The 20510-nt window shown below is 42.0% G+C and overlaps 3 protein-coding genes across 6 annotated transcripts; 2 read left to right on the forward strand and 1 right to left on the reverse strand.

The window, feature by feature from the left end:
• Window positions 1-542: 542 nt before the first annotated feature.
• Window positions 543-17355, reverse strand: rundc3aa (RUN domain containing 3Aa). 3 transcript variants are annotated; one of them, XM_044332464.1, is made up of 12 exons: window positions 17200-17355; window positions 14792-15030; window positions 4855-4982; window positions 4482-4615; window positions 4236-4321; window positions 3812-3901; window positions 3166-3246; window positions 2918-3083; window positions 2662-2819; window positions 2051-2164; window positions 1803-1909; window positions 543-1550 (listed from the first exon to the last, which is right to left on the reverse strand). In XM_044332464.1, the coding sequence occupies exons 2-12, from the start codon at window positions 14896-14898 to the stop codon at window positions 1408-1410; spliced, it is 1314 nt and encodes a 437-aa protein (XP_044188399.1). In that variant the 5' UTR covers window positions 14899-15030; window positions 17200-17355; the 3' UTR covers window positions 543-1407. The 3 variants fall into 3 exon arrangements, with proteins under 3 accessions (XP_044188399.1, XP_044188398.1, XP_044188400.1); XM_044332463.1 differs by lacking the exon at window positions 17200-17355 and having other exon boundaries at window positions 14792-15162; XM_044332465.1 differs by lacking the exon at window positions 17200-17355 and having other exon boundaries at window positions 4867-4982; window positions 14792-15159.
• zwi (zwilling) lies at window positions 7285-11758 on the forward strand. Of its 2 annotated transcripts, none has more exons than XM_044332470.1 (2): window positions 7285-7996; window positions 9976-11758. In XM_044332470.1, exon 1 carries the CDS (start codon window positions 7550-7552, stop codon window positions 7796-7798), a length of 249 nt encoding a protein of 82 aa, XP_044188405.1. In that variant the 5' UTR covers window positions 7285-7549; the 3' UTR covers window positions 7799-7996; window positions 9976-11758. The 2 variants fall into 2 exon arrangements, 1 of the variants encoding a protein (XP_044188405.1); XR_006398660.1 differs by having other exon boundaries at window positions 7796-7996; window positions 9029-11758.
• On the forward strand, window positions 16876-20493 carry rnf113a (ring finger protein 113A). The gene is made up of 10 exons (XM_044332469.1): window positions 16876-17046; window positions 18030-18109; window positions 18207-18302; window positions 18563-18670; window positions 19312-19421; window positions 19527-19633; window positions 19743-19832; window positions 19926-20019; window positions 20107-20213; window positions 20339-20493. Exons 1-10 carry the CDS (start codon window positions 16941-16943, stop codon window positions 20404-20406), a joined length of 966 nt encoding a protein of 321 aa, XP_044188404.1. The 5' UTR covers window positions 16876-16940; the 3' UTR covers window positions 20407-20493.
• Window positions 20494-20510: the final 17 nt, after the last annotated feature.

Consider the following 20510-nt stretch of genomic DNA (forward strand, 5'->3'; position numbering starts at 1 on the left):
ACGTGATCAATCTCTATCGAACGTCAGCAGCAGCTAAAGCTCAACAGAACCTGAAAGGACTTTTGATTAAAACTCCATACACATCCTGATTCTGTTATTGTTACATTTTTCTCCCATTGTTCTCCGCAGGGAGGTCAGAGATCAGGGTCAGCTTTAAATTGGCAGCAATGTAGGGTGGAGACGGATTACTGAAATGTTAAAGCGTTAATCAGTTGTCCAGATATATGTGGATCTGGCCTTGTTGGCTAGAATAAGATTTATTGCATTGTTATGAATTTGCCATCTCCATTTTTCCTCTCCGAAGACCTGCAGGTCGTTCGTAGGAACTAACAAGTTTTAATGAATTCTGGGTATTCACAAAGATGTCACACCTTATAATATTAAACCACTAGATGGAGCCAGAGCACATGTGTCCTATGTGGCTAGCTTCTCATTTTAACTTCTCCATTAACCTCCTGCTTGGGAAACCATTTTAAAAATCATTGCTTTTGGCCCCCGTCTCTCTGATATACGACAGTGAAATCCACACAAACAGACGCACGTAATGGAAAAAGGCAGTTTATTGCAACACAAAACAAACAAAAATAACCCCATGTGTATGTGTAGAAAGAACATACTGCTGTATCGGATAAAATGAGATAAATAAACAGATGTTTGTAGCTTAAGATTTGATAGAATCAATACAGTAATAATAATAGCTGCACAGACTGACACAGTTTGTGGTGTTTGAAGCATGACTCATATGCCATTTCAGGGGTGACAGACCCCCAGATACCATTCATTCACACTCATAAAACATACTTCTTGGGAGAGTCTGTTTAAAAACCCCATCCTCTACTGTGTATGAGATACTCTTGATCTGCTAAAACGACCATCACATCTCTCTCTTTGCAAGTGACTGCATCCAAAGAGCTGCAAGTGCTGTTTTGGTTACATTTTGACCAAAAAAAAAAGAATAAAATAAAACGCAAAAACGCGAGGTCGCACGAATACACAGAGTAATGACATTCAAATAAGGAGCAAGATGGGGAAAACGTTTTATAAGGAGATGCTTTGGGAAAAGGTCTGACGGGAGGATTCGCTGCATGATCTTGAATGAGGGGATTCACAGATAGTACAAAATGGGTGGTGGGAGAGTGTGAGCGAAGAGTCGAGCGGGTAAGGTGAGGAGAAGGCATGGATCCCCCTTCGGCTTCGTAATGACTTCACTCTCACACGTACAAAAATCCAGAGACGGCGTCATGACTTTCCGGGCTGTGTTCTCACGGAGCTGTTGATGGTGGTGGTGGTGGGTGCGGGGGGTTTGGGGGTTTGGGGGGCTTGGTCAACGCAGCATCACCAGGCAGACAGGCTGGGGGTTAAATCTCAGTTGTTGTTGTTGTTGTTGTTGTTGTTGGTCTGGGGCTCCTAGCTGGGAGAGAGCGCAGGGCTGGGTTCAGTGCTGATGTTGACCAAACACTCGCTGGATTTGAGGCTGGCCAGGGACTTGGAGCTCGGTAAGGAAGCCAGAGAGCCGCAAAGACCCAGCATGGAGGGGGTGTTGTCTTTCCCTACAGGGACAAAACGCACAACAACAACAATAAATCTCAGCCTCTGATCATGCATAGTTTAAGCTGCCCACATGAAGCACCATCAACAGGCATCAAGCCTGCCTTTGTATGAGTATGTATGTACATATGCATGGGTGGCTGCCTCTGAAAGACTTTTATATAGTGCTAGAACTAATTCTGTACTATATAAATGTTAAATACTGCAGTAAATATGTTGGGATGCTCACAGTAGTGGTGGAGAAATCGCTTTACCTGCTGAAGTCCAGGCAGCGTCTCCGTTCTGTCTCCCATCAGTCTTCTGGGAGTCCGAGTTCAGACTGACTTCAGCAGAAAGTTGCTCCAAACTGTGGAAACTCCTCCTGGATGGACCCAGATATCATCATTGTACAATTAAAATACCTGCTATAATGTTCTGTACATTAATGGCATCTAATACTTGGTTTAGTTATTCATCAAATGGGATCATATAAGAGGGAACATACTGTACATGTAAGATTTACCTGCGGAAAAGCTTGACGTCACCCTGGTTGTTTGGGATGGTCGACCACTGGTTGACGAGCGGGATTGAAAGGTCTTTAGCCAGATGGGAGGAATCACAGGGCATGAGGGCAGTGCTGGACGAAACACAGAGGAAAAAAGGATTCAGTTCAGAGATACTTTTCATTTTAGCAAGAAAATATGCACCTGATCATTAAAGGTGGAAAAAAAGACACTTTTTGTGTGCTTGAACTTTAGATCAAATCAGTCATATTACACTCTTTGATGCTGTTAAGCTACAAATAGAGTCCCTAAATCCCAAAATTTCTCAACATAGTCTCAACTTAGAGGAAATTTGGGGCCTTAGGGGTGATATAATAATATAAACTTTGCAGTCTCTTCATCAGAAAACGGTGTAATCAAACACTGCATCTGCATCGCATCTGTAGTTTCTTCTCTTCTTCTATGAATAAACGTTATCAGGGCCATTAAGTATGTATAATAGGTGCAGGTAAAAACTCCTCTTTCTGCCTCTGCTGTACTCTGTTGTACATGCATGTACTGTTTAAGAGAAAAGGAACAAACAAATAGTTGTAATCTAAAGTTTATTATCTGCATCATGTGTTTTTCTCACAGTTGTGCTTGCAGCTCCAGCACGATGGCTTCCAGTTCCTTCTTCTCCTGTTGACTCTGGGCCGTCAGTTCATCCACCTTGGCTCTCAGACGCTTGTTCTCCGTCTCCACGTTCTTCAGCTGCGACTCACGCAGACGCACCAGCTCCTCCAGGTAACCCTGCGAGTAAGGAGACATAGATTTATGTGTAGAAGCTCATTGAGAGAAATAATAATTAAAGCAGCAGTAAGTTCGTTTTAGAGATCGTTGTGAGTCACCTTCTGAGCGTAGACGATCTTAAACCTCTGCTCCATCTTGCGACACTTGTTGCTCCAGCTCTCCTCGTCCGTCACCAGGGGGATGTAGGGATGCTCGGGGACGCTCTCCTCGCTGTTACTGCTGTCCACGCTGCGGCGGTCTTCCTCATCACTCAGGTAGTCATAGCTACACAGCGGGAGAAGCAGGAGGAGGTTTACAGCGTTGTAAACGCACACACATGCAGTGCTAAAGGTCGGGTCACTCTCACCTCTGGGTGAACTTCAGGTAGGGCGTGTAGTCGATCACAGCTGGGGATTTCCCATCCAGGGTCTCCCCCTTCAAGCAAAAACTGCACGGAAACAGAAAAAAATCTTGTTTATAATTATAACAGATTTTCATTGTCAATGTGTGAGAAAATTGTTTATGATGAGTTTTTAAATTATGCATTTGTAAATATGAATTTTGGAAGCCACATATGCAAAAATGTGTGTATACATTGCATGGACATATATGAGTTACACCAGCAGTGTATATATGTCAAAATTGAAAAAAGGTCACTTTTATTGAATTAGTGTCCGACATACTTTTTCTTACAGACTTGGTTTAAAATGCATTTCACATGAGAAAACATGTTTAAATTTCATCAATATATAACCAAATGATAAGCAGACAGAGTCACAGTAGGTTTGTATGATATGTATATGTTATTTATTTAATATATTAATAAAAAATGAATATGAAAATGTGTAAACTATCTCATTATCATAGTATAACCCGAAGATCCCTCTGTGAAGAACAGAATATATCACACTGAATCTCACTTGAGGACTCTCTAATTCCTCATTTTTGGGCCCAAACACGAGAGAGATAAATGAACTTATATTTTTAAATACGCTGTATATCGGACTCTTCACCTGAAATCAATGGCGCTCAGTCCAATCAGCATGCCGGTCAGGACTGTGGCCTCCTCTCTCAGCATAATGGCTCCATCATCATAAAACCGTCTGTAACAAGAGGAAGACGTGAATATCATCTCTGAACTTCCAGATATAATAATGATACAACAGTGAGTCTACCTGCAGCAACCTAATGAAAACATTTACAGTATATTTGACGTTCTTAATACGGGGTGTCTGCTTGTACTTTCCTGGAAAATATCTTCTGGTACAAAGGAGGGGATGTATTTTACAGTTTACAGGCCATCTACAGAGCCTAAAACTTTATCAATAGAGAGTGTTGCTCATATGGATTGCTCAGTGATCTCTGTAGAAAAGAAACAAGCTAAAAATAAACAAATTTGCAGTTTCCCACCTAAACTAATTAAATCATTAGTCTAACCTGGTTGTTCTGGTGTCCCTCAGGGCAGTGGACACATATTCAGACAGGCGTTTCTCCATCAGCGCCACTCGAATCCATGCCCGGCCCTGCACATGTAGGACGACGTAAGAAGTGAGTAGGAACAGAGGGCTTTCTTTGCTGCTCTCTTTTACACTGCCACACACACACACACACACACTCGCCCTCATGCATATATATATATACACACACACACACACACACTCTTGTGCATACAGATATCCTTGCCTTGGCTCGTGATGTGCTGATGTTCTCTATGTTTTCTATGCTGGCGATGCAGTTGTTCTGCACCTTGCTGCACGCCAGCCGGATATATTCCCAGAAACTGCGTTGTCCATCTGAGCTGAACCAGCTTCCTGAACCTGGTCCAAGATTAAAACACATCGATGAATCATTTCTGCTCTGACAGCAGCCCTCACTGTTAGCAGGCAGGCACAGCAACAGCACAGCTGACTCTATAATGATACCCGTTTTTGTCCTTTTGAGGATTTCGCGTCCATGGTTAAGGTCTACAATATGATATATGCAGTAGTAGTTTTACTGTCTCACATTCAGAGTCATATTGACTAATCCATCCATCTCTCTCTGTGCCATATGTTACCTGTTGTGTTACCTTTGAAGCGGTGGCTGAGGATGTGCTCTAAAATGGCGGCGAAGTTAATAAACTCCTCAGATGAGTCATCTATGGGCTCTGCTGTGTACTTTTCTAGGAGAGTCTTTACAGAGAATCTGAAATAGAAGCACACAGAGACAAAAAGGAATTAGAGAAACACGAGGCAGTGAAACGGGGGGGACGGAAAAAAAATCTGCTGCATATCTGTGAAGCATTTGAACTTTCACTTGGTTATAAGCTGCACCACCCGATGAAATGCAGCCGTGTACTGTACCCGAGCAGACAAATGTACTACTGTATTTGAACTCAGCAACAATAGCGGGGAGGAGTGTGGTTTCTTTTTTTTTTTTGGGAACCACGCCATCTTATCACACTGAGGTCACCCCAATTGTCTTGTGTACTGCACAATGCACCCCTTTAATGCTTTGGGAGTGTTATCATGACAACAATACAATTAACCCCCTGTCTTTTCAGCCTTTGTGCGTGCTGTGCTTCCAGATCCCTTTGGGTCTTGTCGCTCTGAGGGACCGACCAGCATCAAAGAATGATCAAATAATTCCCTCCCCCTCATCTATACATGGTGGTGTGATCTATTTAGGGCAGCTGCTGCTGCAGCTTTAGTTTGGCTTTTGACCCCACGCGATCACCCTGCTGCACCACAGAGGGGCAGCTATGCAGCGTGCATGTTAGGAGACGGCATACAATAACTGGCTCGGGCTGAGTGCCTCCGCTTCGATGGGCAACACTAGCATCACCGAGGGCAAGACTGCCCTGGCAGTGGGAAGCACCTCCATAGCCAGGGGGAAAACTACCGTTTCCTTGGGAAACTCCTCCATCTTCAGGGGAGTGACCACCACCTCCATGGGAGATTCCACCATCCAAAGGCAAAAGACGACTGTGGCTCTGGGACGGGCCAGCTTCAGCCGGGGAACCACAACCACCTCCTTCCGCAAAGCGTTGATGTCCAAGCGCAGGAACACCTAGATGGAAAGGACCCCAGAAGCCGCGGCTAAGACACCCAAAGCAGCCAAGCAGTCCAAAAAAGACTCTAACAATGAGTGGAAAACCACATTCTCGTCAAGCAAGACCTCCTTTACCAAAGGCAGGGTTTCGATCCTGAGGACTAAGTACGCCATCTCCTGGGGTAAATCCTCGATCTCCTGGAGCAGAACCACCGTAACTTTGGGCAACACCATCATAGCGGTGGGCAAGACCTCTGTTACACGAGGGGAGACCACGAGCTCTCTCACCACTCTGACCTTCACTCATGGGACCAAGTCTGTGTCTGTGTTCAAAACCACCCTCATCAGGGGCACAGAAAAGCACAGCAACATCTACTGGGATTTTCACACATGAATCCTGCACACACACTCAAAAAACCCAAGGATATGTCTATCTGGTCAGTTTTAGCAGGTCAGTAATATTACTAGTCAATAAAAAAAAAGAGCTGCTATGTTTGTGTAAAATGTGTATAAGGAGTTTATAGATTCATTCATTCATTTCATGCACAAGGTACGAGAGCGGATTCCCGAATAAGAAAGTGCTAAGTGAGTTGCAGATCTAATGGGTTCGCAATCAAGAGTGAGATTTTTCCACAGCCGTGCTGAGCATGTTGTGCGTGCTGAGCAAATGTGACAGTGACGAGATGATGATTTATGGTGTGTCGACTTGGCAGGGAGGGTGAAACAGACGTGTGTGATGTATGAGGAGACACGAGAGAGAGAGAGAGAGAGAGAGTGTGTGCTTTTCTCTCCTGTATATTGTGTACAGTCAACAACATCTTTGGTATAAATGTGGTATCTTTGTGCATGTTGATACGACTGGAGTCTCCTTGCATTTTCTATAACTATGCTGCTCATATGTTCAACAGCAAAGTCAGTTTTGAACTGTAAAGGTTGATTGATGTAACAGTGCTTATAAAAGTAACATGTCTAAACATTGCTTGGCTTGATTGATTTGTATGTAGATCTAAACTTTTTAATGGGATACTCTCTACAATCTTGAATAACATTAAAACAGAGGAAAATAAAAGACTTCAATTGCTGAAAACAGTTCAAATGGATCATAAACATCAACCCGAAGGAGCCGCACCCATGTTTCAAATGGAGTGAAAACACAAGTACAAGAAGGGTCCAATCAAAGGCTCGACTATCTGTGGGGAACATGAACACATTCAGCCTTCCTCTTATCAAATCGGACACCCTGCGACTCATTTCACATATGCTACATACAGTCGTACACAGAGGCAATGTCTTACAATCAGAGGCTATAGGGAACAATGGCTCAGAAGAAAGTGATGTCACCGCAGATTGTCCCCTTTGCAACAATGTGTCCTTCAACCGTCCGGTGGTGTCGTCGTGGCGACGGGACAATCGCACCACTGTCCCAGTCCCCCCAGATAGGCTGTGGCCACCTACGGCTGCCTCTGTCCATTCACAGGGACACATGGGTGGTATGTGGCCTTCCAGAGCCCACGTCTACAAGCTCAACGAGGGCATTATGCGACACGGGGGTCGCGCTATCCACGCTTAGCATTCTGGTCTACTCTGGATTGTAGCTGATGTTACTATTACCCCCGAGGGCTTGCAGAGCAGGGCGTACTGCATGAGCGTGCGATGCTTTGCGTCGAGTGAGCCCCGAACCCCGCCGTCGAATCTGGGTCAGGAAGACGAGCTTCTCCTCAATGGGCAACACCAGCTTCACCGAGGGGAAGACGGCCTTAACCCTGGGCAACACCACCATAAAGAGGGGGAAGACCAAGCTTGCCATGGGGAACTCCTCCATCTCCAGGGGCAGGAGCACAACATCTCTGGGCTCTTCCACCATCACCAGCGGGAAGACCAAGATCGCCCTGGGTGGCGCCTCGTTCAGCAGAGGCACCACCACCACGTCTTTTCGGAAAGCCATCTTCCCCAAACGCAAGACGCTCTAGATGAGAGGGGACCTCATCGCGGGGTGGGGGGACTGGCAGAAAATGTCACAAGAGAACAGCACCATCACAGAGAACATATGGATGCCACTACAGCATCTGCACAGGGTCTATTCCGACTGACGGCAAAAACTGGATTAAATTTACTTTTGGAACTTTGATTTTTTTTTTTTGGCTATACCGGATCTATCAAGGAAACAGGTCAGTGGTGTCTAAATTCTGTCTGATGCTTTGAGCCAAAGCCAGTCAAGGTTTTAAGGTGTAAGAGACCTCCAAGGTGTTGGGGAGGGTTCACAAACTCTTGTGATGGTCATGTCAGTTTGCTAGTAAGCACAAATATTGTGTGTTGTGGCAGGGATTCATAATCATTTTCACATCTGAGCTCAATCAAAGAGATCAGCTGTAGACCAGAGGTGATCCCTTGATATGTTTCTAATAAGAAAATGCATCTAAGAGGAGATTTTGTTGACTTTGCAGTGAATCTGTCTAAAATTTTAGAAAAGGAAGTTGCAGAAGGAAGTGAAACATACGGTCACAACTAGTCATAAATCAACTCATTGTGCAGACGCCCAATGACATGAAATAATGCTGAAACCAATTCCTCATTATGCAGAGTACCACGCCTTTGGAAACCCAATAAAAGGCCCCTGGTGGTTCCCAGAGCCAAGTTTGGGAAACCACTGATTAGCGTCTACCCAGTTTGTTGTGATGTGATAGCGTTAAAATCATAACAGGGGAAAGTCTAGTGTTGCAAGAGGCCTCTTTGACCTGATAAAGTGGCAGCGGCGTTATCTCAAACCAACATTACAGCAGAGGGATTGTAAATTAACTGAAGTCCTTTGATCTGAAGGGGAATCGCTGGCATGCCTCAAATGCAAATGGTTGGAGTGGAATGGCAACATGCTCTTGGTACGATTTGACACTGAAAAACAACTGCGGGGCCTTCTGACAAGCTTCTTTTGTGCCCCCTCTCACTCAGCCTGGACCCGCGCCAAACCCACTCTCAGCTCTCTTTAAATGCCCTCTTGTTCTCCTCTCTCACCCCTTTACTGTACTTACACAAGTTGTGTTTGATCCAGCAGCACCACCACCTAGGATAACCAAAAACTGCATTTACCAGCAGTGACACTTCACACTAACCCCTCTCAGCTTTTTTTTCCCCCTCTTACTACCCTGTAAGCATTTCCTTGACTCCTTTCTTTCTCTTCCTCTTTTCTGTCTTCTCTTTTTTAGTCTTGGCATTACCAGCAGGATCAGATGTCACAGGCGGACTCCTCACTGGCCACAGGCGGCATTGTGTAACATCAGCCAGTGGCGTGTTTATCGTCCTGGACTGTCGGGAGGAGACGTCCTGTCCTGTACTGGATCGGCACAAAACAGCCAAGAGAATTAAAGCTTTGTGCCCTGATGAATATTAGCCAAGAATGATCATTTGAGTCGAAGCCAAATAGAGAGAGAAAAAAAAAAAAAAAAAGACATAAAAATGTAACGACAGCAGGGTGTGTCTCTCTCTCTCTCTCCCACTTCCTCTCCCCTCCCACCCCCTCTTGTGAACAAGCGTCTAAGCAAAGTGTCTCGTGGTCAGAGGAGGTGTAGAAGGATCGGCGCGCATGATGGACAGTAAAAGGATGTCGGGCTGAGAAGCAACGAGAGCGTGAATCAGATGTTGGGAGCATGACAGAGGGGGGTTAAAATGAAGAGTAAACAGAGTGTCAGGGTGAAATCTGGTGGTGAGAGAACCTGCAACGCTCTGCTGATGAGAGACGTCCAAATGTTTAGTCGAGCCTGTCGAACATTCTGCTGTAATTTACACATACTTGATGGTGAAAAATGAGTCAGAAATCAGGGGAAAAATGCAAAAGAAGGCTGCACAACTGAAAAATAAGGTTATTCCAGATATACATGTTCAAAAGGATGATGCACCCCTTACTACTGTTTAGAATAAAATAAAAAAAAACAACACCCACTTGCAGAGGCATGTCCAAGTGATGTGAATATGTATTTGTGTTTCTACTCGTAATGCCACGCCTCAAACCTCTCAGCCGAGATGCAACAAATCACCCTCCCTCCTCTCCCCCCCCCCCTTTGCCTTGTTCCTTTTGTTTACAGGAAGCAGCTGAAGTGATAACACCTCACGTCAGACCTGTCAAGTCTCACTCATCTTATCTATGTTTTCTTAGGTTCGCCGCGTCCACAGCAACACCGCTCCTCCAGTCACGGATGACGGCATGAGAGCTGTTAGCCAGAGTAAAAGCAACAAAAACAGTCTTGTTTTGTTTGTTTTTTGTTTTTTTTAAAACATTAAAGTGCAGCACGTGGCCTCTGTGAACAGAATAATAAATTGTCTTGTGAGCGGAGTTCAAATTCAGCTCAGATAAACAAAGTTATCAGGACTTATGCATGTAAAATTCCCACTGACTGCGAGAAAAAAAAAAGCCTCAGCCCTGCCATGAGAAGATAAAAACCTGTTGCTAGTGGCAACAGCACAGAGACCAGTAGATCCCAGTGACACTGCCATCACTGTGTACGTGATAAATAAGTCTCTTCATAGCCATTAAAACCAAATTCTTTTGGATTTTTGATGTTGTCGGGCTAAAAAAAAAGCTCAAATCATGGTTACCCTCACTCGAAATTAACTTAAAAAAGCTTTTCATGAAGCTAAAAGTAAGACTGTTGTTCTTAGTTGATATTTTGCAGACAGTAACGGTCTGTTTTATTGTTATTTCTCTCATAATTATTCTTAATTATGGTTAGGTCTCGTGCAGAAACTGTTCCCTGTGATGGTGCAAATGTTTGATCATGTTTTCCTTCATTACACCCAAATGTCTTTTGCTGTACATACTGTATGTGTCTCTAATTTAAAAAAAAAAAAAGTTCATTATGTTAAGTATGACGTTATGAACAAGGCACTGAAACACTGAATAGACGTCAGGCGAACTTCTGTAGCAGGAGAAGCCGATATTATTATACCGCAAACAGGACTGTGATGCCAGTTTGTCATTGTTACGCTTCCCCCCCCCGGTGATAAGACAGCGTTGAGGGGACATTCGACAACAACATGTGAACTTCTTGACCCCTAAACTAAAAAAAAAAACAACAAGTGAGGACACAAACAGTCCCCCTTTTTTTCCTGAAGTCCTGCAAAATGACATAACTTCCCCCAAACGAACTGTTCGGAATTGAAAATGTTAATCTCTGTGTGTGGTGATTGTATGTTAAACATGTATGAGGAGTGAAGAGGTCAAGACGTTATATATATACACACATGTATTAGGGTAAAAATAAAGGCTTGGCCTTGGTGTATTAACCCGAGCACTAATGTTCAGCTTAGCTTAGCGAGGTTCAGGATCAAGCCGTGTTTCTGTCAGCAACACCGAGCCTGGATCCTGCATCCTGCACCGACGCGACGCCCAGCCTGCTTTAATGCACAGCCAGTTGATTCAGGATGTGTCTCTCCTGTGAGACTGTACGATCACACGACCCTTTGACTACTTGAATCAGCTCTGACCAGAACGGCATCAAGAAGAAGAAGAACATTAAAAAAAAAAAAAGAAAAAGGTCAGAAACGCCGTGAACGAGGAGACGCCTGGAAGAAGTCGCCCTCCAACTGAACCTAATCAATGTCATGTTGTTCATTAGAAAAAAAACGGAAAGAAACTGTGTAGTAAGCATTACTGATGGAAAGCTGTTTGAGATTTATTTCTGTCTTGTCCTGTTTGTTTGTTGTTATTAAAAACGCTTAAACGATTAAACCGGTCTTAGCACGGTCAGGCCAAAACTGAACACAACAGTCTTTTTGTGTCCTCGCTAATCTTTCCTCTGTGTCTGGACGTCTATTGTGAGAACTTTTATTTCTTTGCAGGAAAGCTCTGTGTGATGTTGTGTGTTTTCCTTCACTGTACGTGTCTTCTAAAATGCAGACAGAGGTACTGGAATAAAAACTCTTGCTTGATTGTGTGTCTATTTCTGAGTCTGAATATTGTCTTTTTTGGGAGTTTTTTTGTTTTTTTTTTAAACACAACAAAGACACAGTGGAGATAATGAGGCAGGTGGAAGTAAATAAAATAGGAAAGAGTTAAGAAGGAATGACGTCACTTTGGCTCGTCGTCTCCTTCAAACACGGATCAACAAAGGATGCTCTGATGTTTACTGTTTACCTCATTCTGCATAATCCTCACATTCAATAATCACTTCCCTGCACAGTCTGCAAAACCACTTATAACTACGATCCATTTGCAATTCAAGACCCACACTAATGCTAGAATAAATCTTATGAGGATACTATAAAACTATTAAAGTAGAGCCGTAACTTTCCCACAAGTCTCTGCTGAAAACACAAGACACAGTAAGACAAATGAGTTACAACCTTAATCCAGACACAGGCAAAATAAAACGATCAATACATAAAGTAACAGTGACAGAACTACTGAAAAAAAGGCATTTTTTAAGATAAGAAGACATGATGACAGAGAAGGAATATTTACAGGTAACTATTTTACCAACTTCCTTGGAAACAAAGAAAAGAGGATCTGGTCAGAGGGTCTAAGTGAGTCATCTGAAGTATAAGGGACAAAAAAATTGTTTTAAACAATAAGGATAGTTAAAATAAATGCATGGAGTATTACAGATTTAAGAACAGGGTTCCATCTCAGACAATAATAATGATGACAGTCTAAAAGCTTGCAGATAAATTAAGATAAATATATCACAGCTGATCAGTATCCCTGTCAAGACTGAAATTGATAGGATCACCGATAATAAACAATAATATACTATATGTGTATTGTATGTATATATTGGCTTTAAAGAAATGCTAAAACACTATAAATCAGAAAAAGGTCATCACGAACATTTTATTCTCCCAAAAAAGAGATATTATAGAAATAATGTAAAGATAACCTCATGAGATTTAAAAAAAGTTTAATAAGGTTTGACCCTGACCCCTGTTGACCTCTACTATACACAGTAATACTCTACAGCTCATATTATTAGTTGATTAGACTAAATAATTTTGATAATTAATTATATCATTTATGTTGTTTTTTAAAGCAAAGATTCACTGGTACCAGCCTCTCAAATCAAAAATATTTGCTGGTTTTCCAGTTTTTCATGATAGTAAACACAACATTTTTGAGTTTTTGATTGTCAGTCAGATAAAAGAAGTTATTTGAATGTTTAGTGAATAATAATAATAATAATGACTTTTCTCTATTTTCTGACATTTTATACACTGAACACTCAATCAATTATTAGAGAAAATAAATGTCAGACATCTTGATAGTGAAAATATTTGTTGTTGCAGCCTTACAGTATCATATGGATGGATTAAAACACAACTTTACAACAAATATGCTCAATATAAAGTAAAATAGCTCAGGTCTTAAAACTAGATTTGGACAGAAGAGTCCCTCTTCAAGACCAGGACCACAAGATGGAGGATGGAGGACCCGTCATACTTCATATTCTACTTCCATTAATCAGATTATGTAAACACAAATGAGATGAAGTAAACCTGAGGCTTTTGCGGCAGTTGCCTGCGTTGCCCAGTTGTTAATCCTCCCTTGTGTTTGACATACATCATATTCACTGTGTGCAATATCATAAGAATAATACATAGCTTTTATGTTTCCTTAACTCTATATGATGCTTCACACAGGCTATTTAGATCAGCGATGTCCTTATTTTTTGCTTTTTCTTGTGAATATTGGATATTTTCGCATCCTCTGGACCCCTGAGAGTAATTAAAATGAAACAACATGGGAATAAGAACATTTTTTAAAGAAAAACGCCAAATATTTTCTGGTTGCAGCTCCTAAAATGTGAGGATATGAAGCTCTTGGGTGTCAAACATGCAGGTAAACTAAATATCTTTGGGTTTTGGACTATTGACTAGACAAAACAAGACATTTAAAGGCCTCACCTTTGACCCTGGGAAATTATAACAACCATTTTTCACTATTTTGTGACACCTTAAAGACAAAACAATGAATCAATAATAAAAATAATCATCAGTCGTAGCCTTACTAAGACCTTCACCTGAGATTCAGAATCACAAAGTGACATTCCTTCATATTAGGAGGTCATTCACATGCCAAAAAGGTTGGAAACTATTGATTTAGATCATCAAGAGATTACTTAAATATTAAACATGTACATCACTGTAAAAACAGCCTCTTTCCTCGTGTAGGAACACTTTAATATTACATCCAAAGATAGTCGTATGGTTGAACTGTACAGATATATTTTGCCACTCTGGACAGTTAAATCGGCGGATGGTGAAGCCTCTGATGCACAAGAGTTTCCAGGCTTAACCTCTCTGAACATTGTACAAGACAGTGATTTATGAGAGCCACATAGCGACTGCACATGACAGCCCATCAGCACTCACTGGACTGTGTAGGCTGAGGGCCACTGACAGGGGGGGAGGAGTCCTCCTTGTACTGCTCCAAACGCCCTTGTCCCATGAACCTGACTGTGATGGAGGAGGAAAAACCTGCTGTTGGCTTATATGCTGTCCACTAACTCTCATTTTTATCCTTTTAAAAAAAGATGCATTAACCAGAAAGGAATCAAGCAGGTGAATGGACCTGTTAAAAAAAACCAAACAGACTATTCCTGAGAGATTATGGAGGGATACTCCATAAATGTCACAAGAAAGAGGAACTAAAGTGCCACTGATACAGTCAATATTAGATTAACAGACGCACTGCGAGACCGTATTGATTTATTATTATATATACACAGTATATTGTTTTATTTTCCTTGTCTGCACAGGCGGATGTGATGGCAGGGGTATGTGAAGGTGAAAACGCACCTGCCTCCTCTTTACCCCTTTAATTTCTAGGAATTATGATAATAATCTGCATATTTTACATCTATTTTGCTCCCCGTTTCAGCCCTTAAAGCAGCATTTATCCGTTTATTATCTGCATGCATGCACGGACAGATACTCGCAGATGATTCACAGCATCGCCTGTGTCGTGATATTTAAGCTACCTGCAAACCGTGATGAGGTTTTTTCGCTCCACACCGACGCTCCGAGCAGACGCCTTCTTCGATGTCAGACCCATAGCCATTGCTGTCTGAACGCAGCCCGACTCCATCCAGCGGCGGCCCCGGGGCCTCTTCGGGATCCGTGCCCAGGCCAGGACCCCTCCCTCCGCGGGCTCAGCGTCCTACAAGCACCCGCTGTCCTCTGCGGGGAGCCGCGGATGATGATGGTGATGCTGCTGCTGCTGCAGGAGGAGGAGGAGGAGGAGGAGGATGAGGACAGAGCGGCGGCAGCGTCAAGTTAAAGCCGCTTAGATGCACAGCTTCCGGTTTCAAAATACGACACCATCGTCACAGTTAGTTAGTTCCGGGTCTGAAACAACGAACCTATAATCCTTTATCTTTTATAGGTTCCTTGGTCTGAAAAGTGAAGCTAATGCGGAAGTGACTTAAACCTGCATTTTCTCTAATGGCCATCAGGAGGCGACTCTACTGGCTTCAAAAATGAGTCCAATTGTATAGAATTCTATGAGAAAATGACCCTACTTCTCACTTGATTTATTACCTCAGTAAACACTTTCCTGATGAGTTTATGGTCTCAATTGGTAGTTTCAAGTCTTCTTCAATACAGCATGATGTTCAATTTGTAAATTATGGTCCCATTTAATTTATAAATGATGATAAAGCAGGGCGAGGCCAATCTCGGAACCCATCGTCTATTTTTCTGATGACAATTTAGCATCTTGGGCCAATATTTCTAGGGCTTCGGTGTAGCCAGTGGATATCTGGGCCAAGACTTCCTCTTCCATGCACCATTCATTGTTTACAGTCTGATTAATAACTTTTTGTAGGTGTCTTAGGTCCAGACGACATTTTGGCTAATCTCTATAAACAGATATATGCATATGAATGCAGATACATTTTTTAAAAAGCTAATAAAAAGCTAAATCGTTGTCAGACAATAGCCTATGGGTTCTGAGATTGCATTTTGGCCAAAGCGTTCTGCCTATTTTGCTCTCTACAAGGGATGTTTACCTGCATGCAACCAAAGCCTGCTCAAACGTGATTTGAGCAGGCTACTTGGACTACAAAACGGAAACCAGAATACTTCTGATGCCAAAATTTTGTCCTATTGCTTACAAATTCTGCATTCATATGCAGATATCTGTTTATACAGATTATCCACAGACTGTAAATGCACCGTGCTAACCAAGCTAGCAGCTAGCAGCTATGGTTAGGGTCAGCTCCACTCTCTTGTCCAAATATGGTCATCAAGTTCTGGCTCCAAAAATCCAAGATGGCGACAGTCAAAATGCTGAACTCGAGGCTTCAAAATGGGAGTCCACAAACCAGTGGGTGACGTCACGGTGGCTTTGTTCATTATTTTTTTCACAGTTTATGGTTAGGTGTCAGTGTGCTGTTTCCTGATAATTATACTTTTATTTGACCCTTTAATTCCAGTTTGATTCAGTGTACGTTGTGCACTCTGTTAAGAAGCCTTTTTGATGCTTCTTTGTTTCAGTACCCAAGTGCATTAATTTTATCTTCTTAAATGAATGGCAGAAAAAACAGTTTCATATGTGTAACAAGTACAAATTAATCTGAGAGAGAATTATTTTAATAGATGGTTTCCATGTTCTTTCCATGCCAACAAGCAGGCCTACTTGGACACAAAATACCCTCTATGTCAGTTGTTCTCCGTAAACAGGACCCCCCCTAGATAGGGGACCCCTAGTCTCAGGGTCCCCTATCTGATAAGATCTTCACTTTTAGATGTTTTATTACAGAAAGTGTATGAAACCCATGACCAAAATAGTCACACATTCTGTCATTGTGTTACTTATAGATGGAATTATAGTGAAAATAAGTTATTCCCCTTTTTTGCTGGGGTTCCATGGTGCTCTATGGACACCATATAATATAGTCTTCACTTTAGGGCTATTCACACTTCACATATAATTGTTTCTACGTACATCTGGGAGTAAATTTAATCTATCAAAATGTGTTAAGTATGTTTTGACTTCATAACAACTGAATTACGGAGGGTAGTAATTCTCCTGGTGACCAGCAGGGGGCGAGGTTATATTTCAAAGACATCCGGGACACTAGAGGGCGCTGCGGGTAGAAAGTAGTTATTTATAAAACTGAAGGCAAGATGGCGGAGTCAGAAGAGCCAAAAGCGGGTTCCTGCACTTTTCTTTTCAAAAAATCTACAAAGAAATTTTCAGGACGAAAGAGAAAAGCAAGCGACAGCGACAAAGGTAGCAGTTACTCATTTAACTTATGTTTTTAAATGTTTTTCATGACATGAATCCGTCCGTGTTGGTTAAGCTTTGGCTTCGTCAGTGGTGCTGAGATGTCAAACGACTTAGCCAATGTTTGTGTGTGTCTTTAATAACGACTTTAATACTTACCCAACGTATTATCAACGATATAAAGATGGGACTATAAACTGTGAACAGGTTGTGACATTTTGTGTCACCGAGAAATCATTTCCTCCAATTGTGCTGCGTTCCAGTTCCCTCGGAATTTGGATGCGTTAAAGGATAACGTCTTAAAACAACAGTCAGGTAATCCTATGAACACTGAAAGAGGTTTTCCTCGCTGTAATGATTGCTCCTGTTCATACTGGCTATTGAAAGATCCCCTTCAAATGTGCCTTCAATGTAAGTGATGGAGGCCAAAATCCACAGTGTGTTCACACAGTCATTTTGTGCAAAAATGCATTTAAAAGTTGAGGTGACGCTTATAGGCTTCAGCAGTCTGAGTTAGTCATATCAAGTGGATATCTGCCACATTTACAGTCTTTTTAGCATCAAATTCCCTCTTTGTGTTTTCTCAGACAGTGTTTCCCTGTTGAGCTGCGGTTGAAGTATAGTAACAAAAAGAGGGACTTTGGCACTAAAAAGACTGTAACGTTGAAAGATATCTACTTTATTTGACTCATTTAGACGACTGAAGCTTCATATTAGCTTCAGGTAAACTTTTAAATACATTTTTGCACAGAAGGACTGTGGATTTTATCCCTCATCACTTACATTGTAAATGCATTATGAAGAGATCTTGACTGTTGTTTTAAAACACCTTGAAAAATTGTAAACCCATCCTTTGATAATACAGAAGTCGGCAGATCAAGTGTCAGCTATCAGTTCCTGTGGACTTTTTATTGTAGCCAGCAGTAAAAGTTTAGTGGTTTCACCTTTGCTGGAGAACAAAAATAAGTTGCATCTTCTTTCTTTTTCAGATGGCAACAGTGAGGAGGAGCAGAGCTCTGTGGTCAGAAGAGAAAAGAAAAGCACTCGAGTCAATCCCATGATTCAAAAGGTAACATTAATATTAGTCATAGTAATAATTGGATTTAAAAATCCATTTGAAGCTTAATGGAAAGGTAAAGCCTGCCTCTTGTCTCGTACCTATCCAGACAAAGAAAGTGGAGAGAGACGATGTGAGTTCCAGTGAAAGTGAAGATGAGAAAGAAGAGAAGATCACTGTTGCCTACAAGTCGACACGGTCAGCGGTGAGTTGACATTTTTCTTTCATATCACATTTTGTCGGGGTGGCAGAAAGGCATCAATGCAAGGTACTAAACTCTTTTACTGCTCCAGTGGAGTTGCTCAGCGGCTCAAAAGCGTTGTTTTCTGTCTGCCCTTGTTTTTGTGCATTCCTAGTCTGGTATGTTGTAATGAAGCCACAGTCTCTTGGCTCGACTGAAGCGGAAAGGCTGGTTTTAATTAAAATCCACTCTCCGCTATTCTCCCAATCCTGTCCCAAAAAAAGAAACCAGAGGGACCAGAGGACATGGGTGCAACTGCAACATACGAGCTGGACACAGAGAGAGACAAGGATGCTCAGGCCATCTTTGAGAGGAGCCAGAAAATCCAAGAGGTGAGAGATCAGATGATGTTACTCAACATGTCACAAAACTCACACAAATGATGAAGGGTTTCTGTGTAAATTTGGGTTTTTTTTTTAGATACCTGTCTTATTTATGGCTTAGTGCTCCATTCATGATTAAATTCATGCTATTATTAAGGTTTTAATGTTGTATTAAAGCATGAACAGAATATTAGAGCTGCAACAATAAGCTGATTAATCGATTAGTCTATCAACAGAAGACTAATATCCAACTGTTTTGATAATCGGTTCCTCGTTTTGAGTCATTTTTAAAGAAAAAATATCCAAATTATCTGAGTCCAACTTTTCAAATGTGAATATTTTCTGATTTCTGTAGTGACAGTAAAGTGAATATCTTCAGGTCGGTCGAGACAAAAGAAAACATTTGAGGACGTCACAGCGATCGACATGTTTCACTATTTTCTAGATTAAACCACTAATCGTTTAATTTAGAAAATAATTTAAAAACTAATGGATCGTAAATGTTGCAGCCATACTTTCTTAAGCGCTAAAAGTAAAAATATATTACACATCAGCATTTTATGATAAAACACTTAATTACCCTCACAGCTCTTTTGCCAAATCATTAAGTTTCCTATTTGCTGAATGAACCGTTTTCCTCCTTTTAACAGGAGCTGGAGGGCAAAGAGGACGATAAAATCTATCGCGGCATCAACAACTACCAGAAATTCATCAAACCAAAAGACACCACGATGGGAAACGCCTCCTCTGGGATGGTCAGGTGAGCAGTGAGGGGAGACGTATTCATCACACGCTTTCACAAGACCCTTATTCAACTGTGAAGTGCTCATGTGTAATCGATTTCTTTTTATTAATCGATTAACAGGAAAGGACCAATCAGGGCTCCTGAACACCTGAGAGCTACAGTCAGGTGGGACTACCAGCCGGACATCTGCAAAGACTACAAGGAGACTGGTTTCTGTGGTTTTGGAGGTGCGTTTGTGATTCGTACCATTAAAACATCAAAGTCATGAGTTGACTAGCTCTGACTTTTTTTCTGTTTTGACCTTTAACCTTCATGTTCTTCTCTCCTGATAATTAGACAGCTGCAAGTTCCTTCACGACAGATCGGACTACAAGCACGGCTGGCAGATCGAGAGGGAACTGGAAGAGGGCCGATACGGAGCCAATGGTGAGCTCAGGAGTGAAATTTCATGTTTTGTTTTGTTTCTGTGACTCTGTCTGTATTTTCTCGACTCCTGAACGACACTGTGCTCTCAACTAGATGACGAGAACTACGAGGTGAGCAGCGACGACGAGGATCTGCCCTTTAAGTGCTTCATCTGCAGGGAATCCTTCAAGAATCCCATCGTCACAAAGTAAGCCTCTTCTTCCTAACGTTTGCCTCTGCAGAGCCTTGTTTTTAATACCAACCGCTGTGTGTTAACCAGTCAAATGTCTCCCAGGTGCCGGCACTATTTCTGTGAGGCCTGTGCTCTTCAGCATTACCGCAAATCCAAGCGCTGCTATGTGTGCAACACTCAAACCAACGGTGTCTTCAACCCAGCTAAAGGTAAGCGGAGCCTTTTTCAGACAGGCCAGTCAAATATATATGAGAGGGGGTGAACTTGAAGAGTAAATAAATTCATCAATGACTCTGTTCAATCATATCATCTATTGCTTTCTCCTCTATTTCAGAGCTGATAACCAAGATGGAGAAAAGACAAGCCGCTACAGACCAGCCACCATCAGATGAAGACGATTAGCTACATCTGAACCTTTTCCCCCACATTCCCTCTCCCTTTTGTGTTTGTCCGTGTAAATTTTGAATAAAGTTTTTTTTAGACAATTAACCGCCTCGCTGTGTGTG

Source organism: Thunnus albacares, chromosome 17 (genome assembly GCF_914725855.1).
Source record: "Thunnus albacares chromosome 17, fThuAlb1.1, whole genome shotgun sequence".
NCBI classification, from domain to species: Eukaryota; Metazoa; Chordata; class Actinopteri; order Scombriformes; family Scombridae; genus Thunnus; species Thunnus albacares.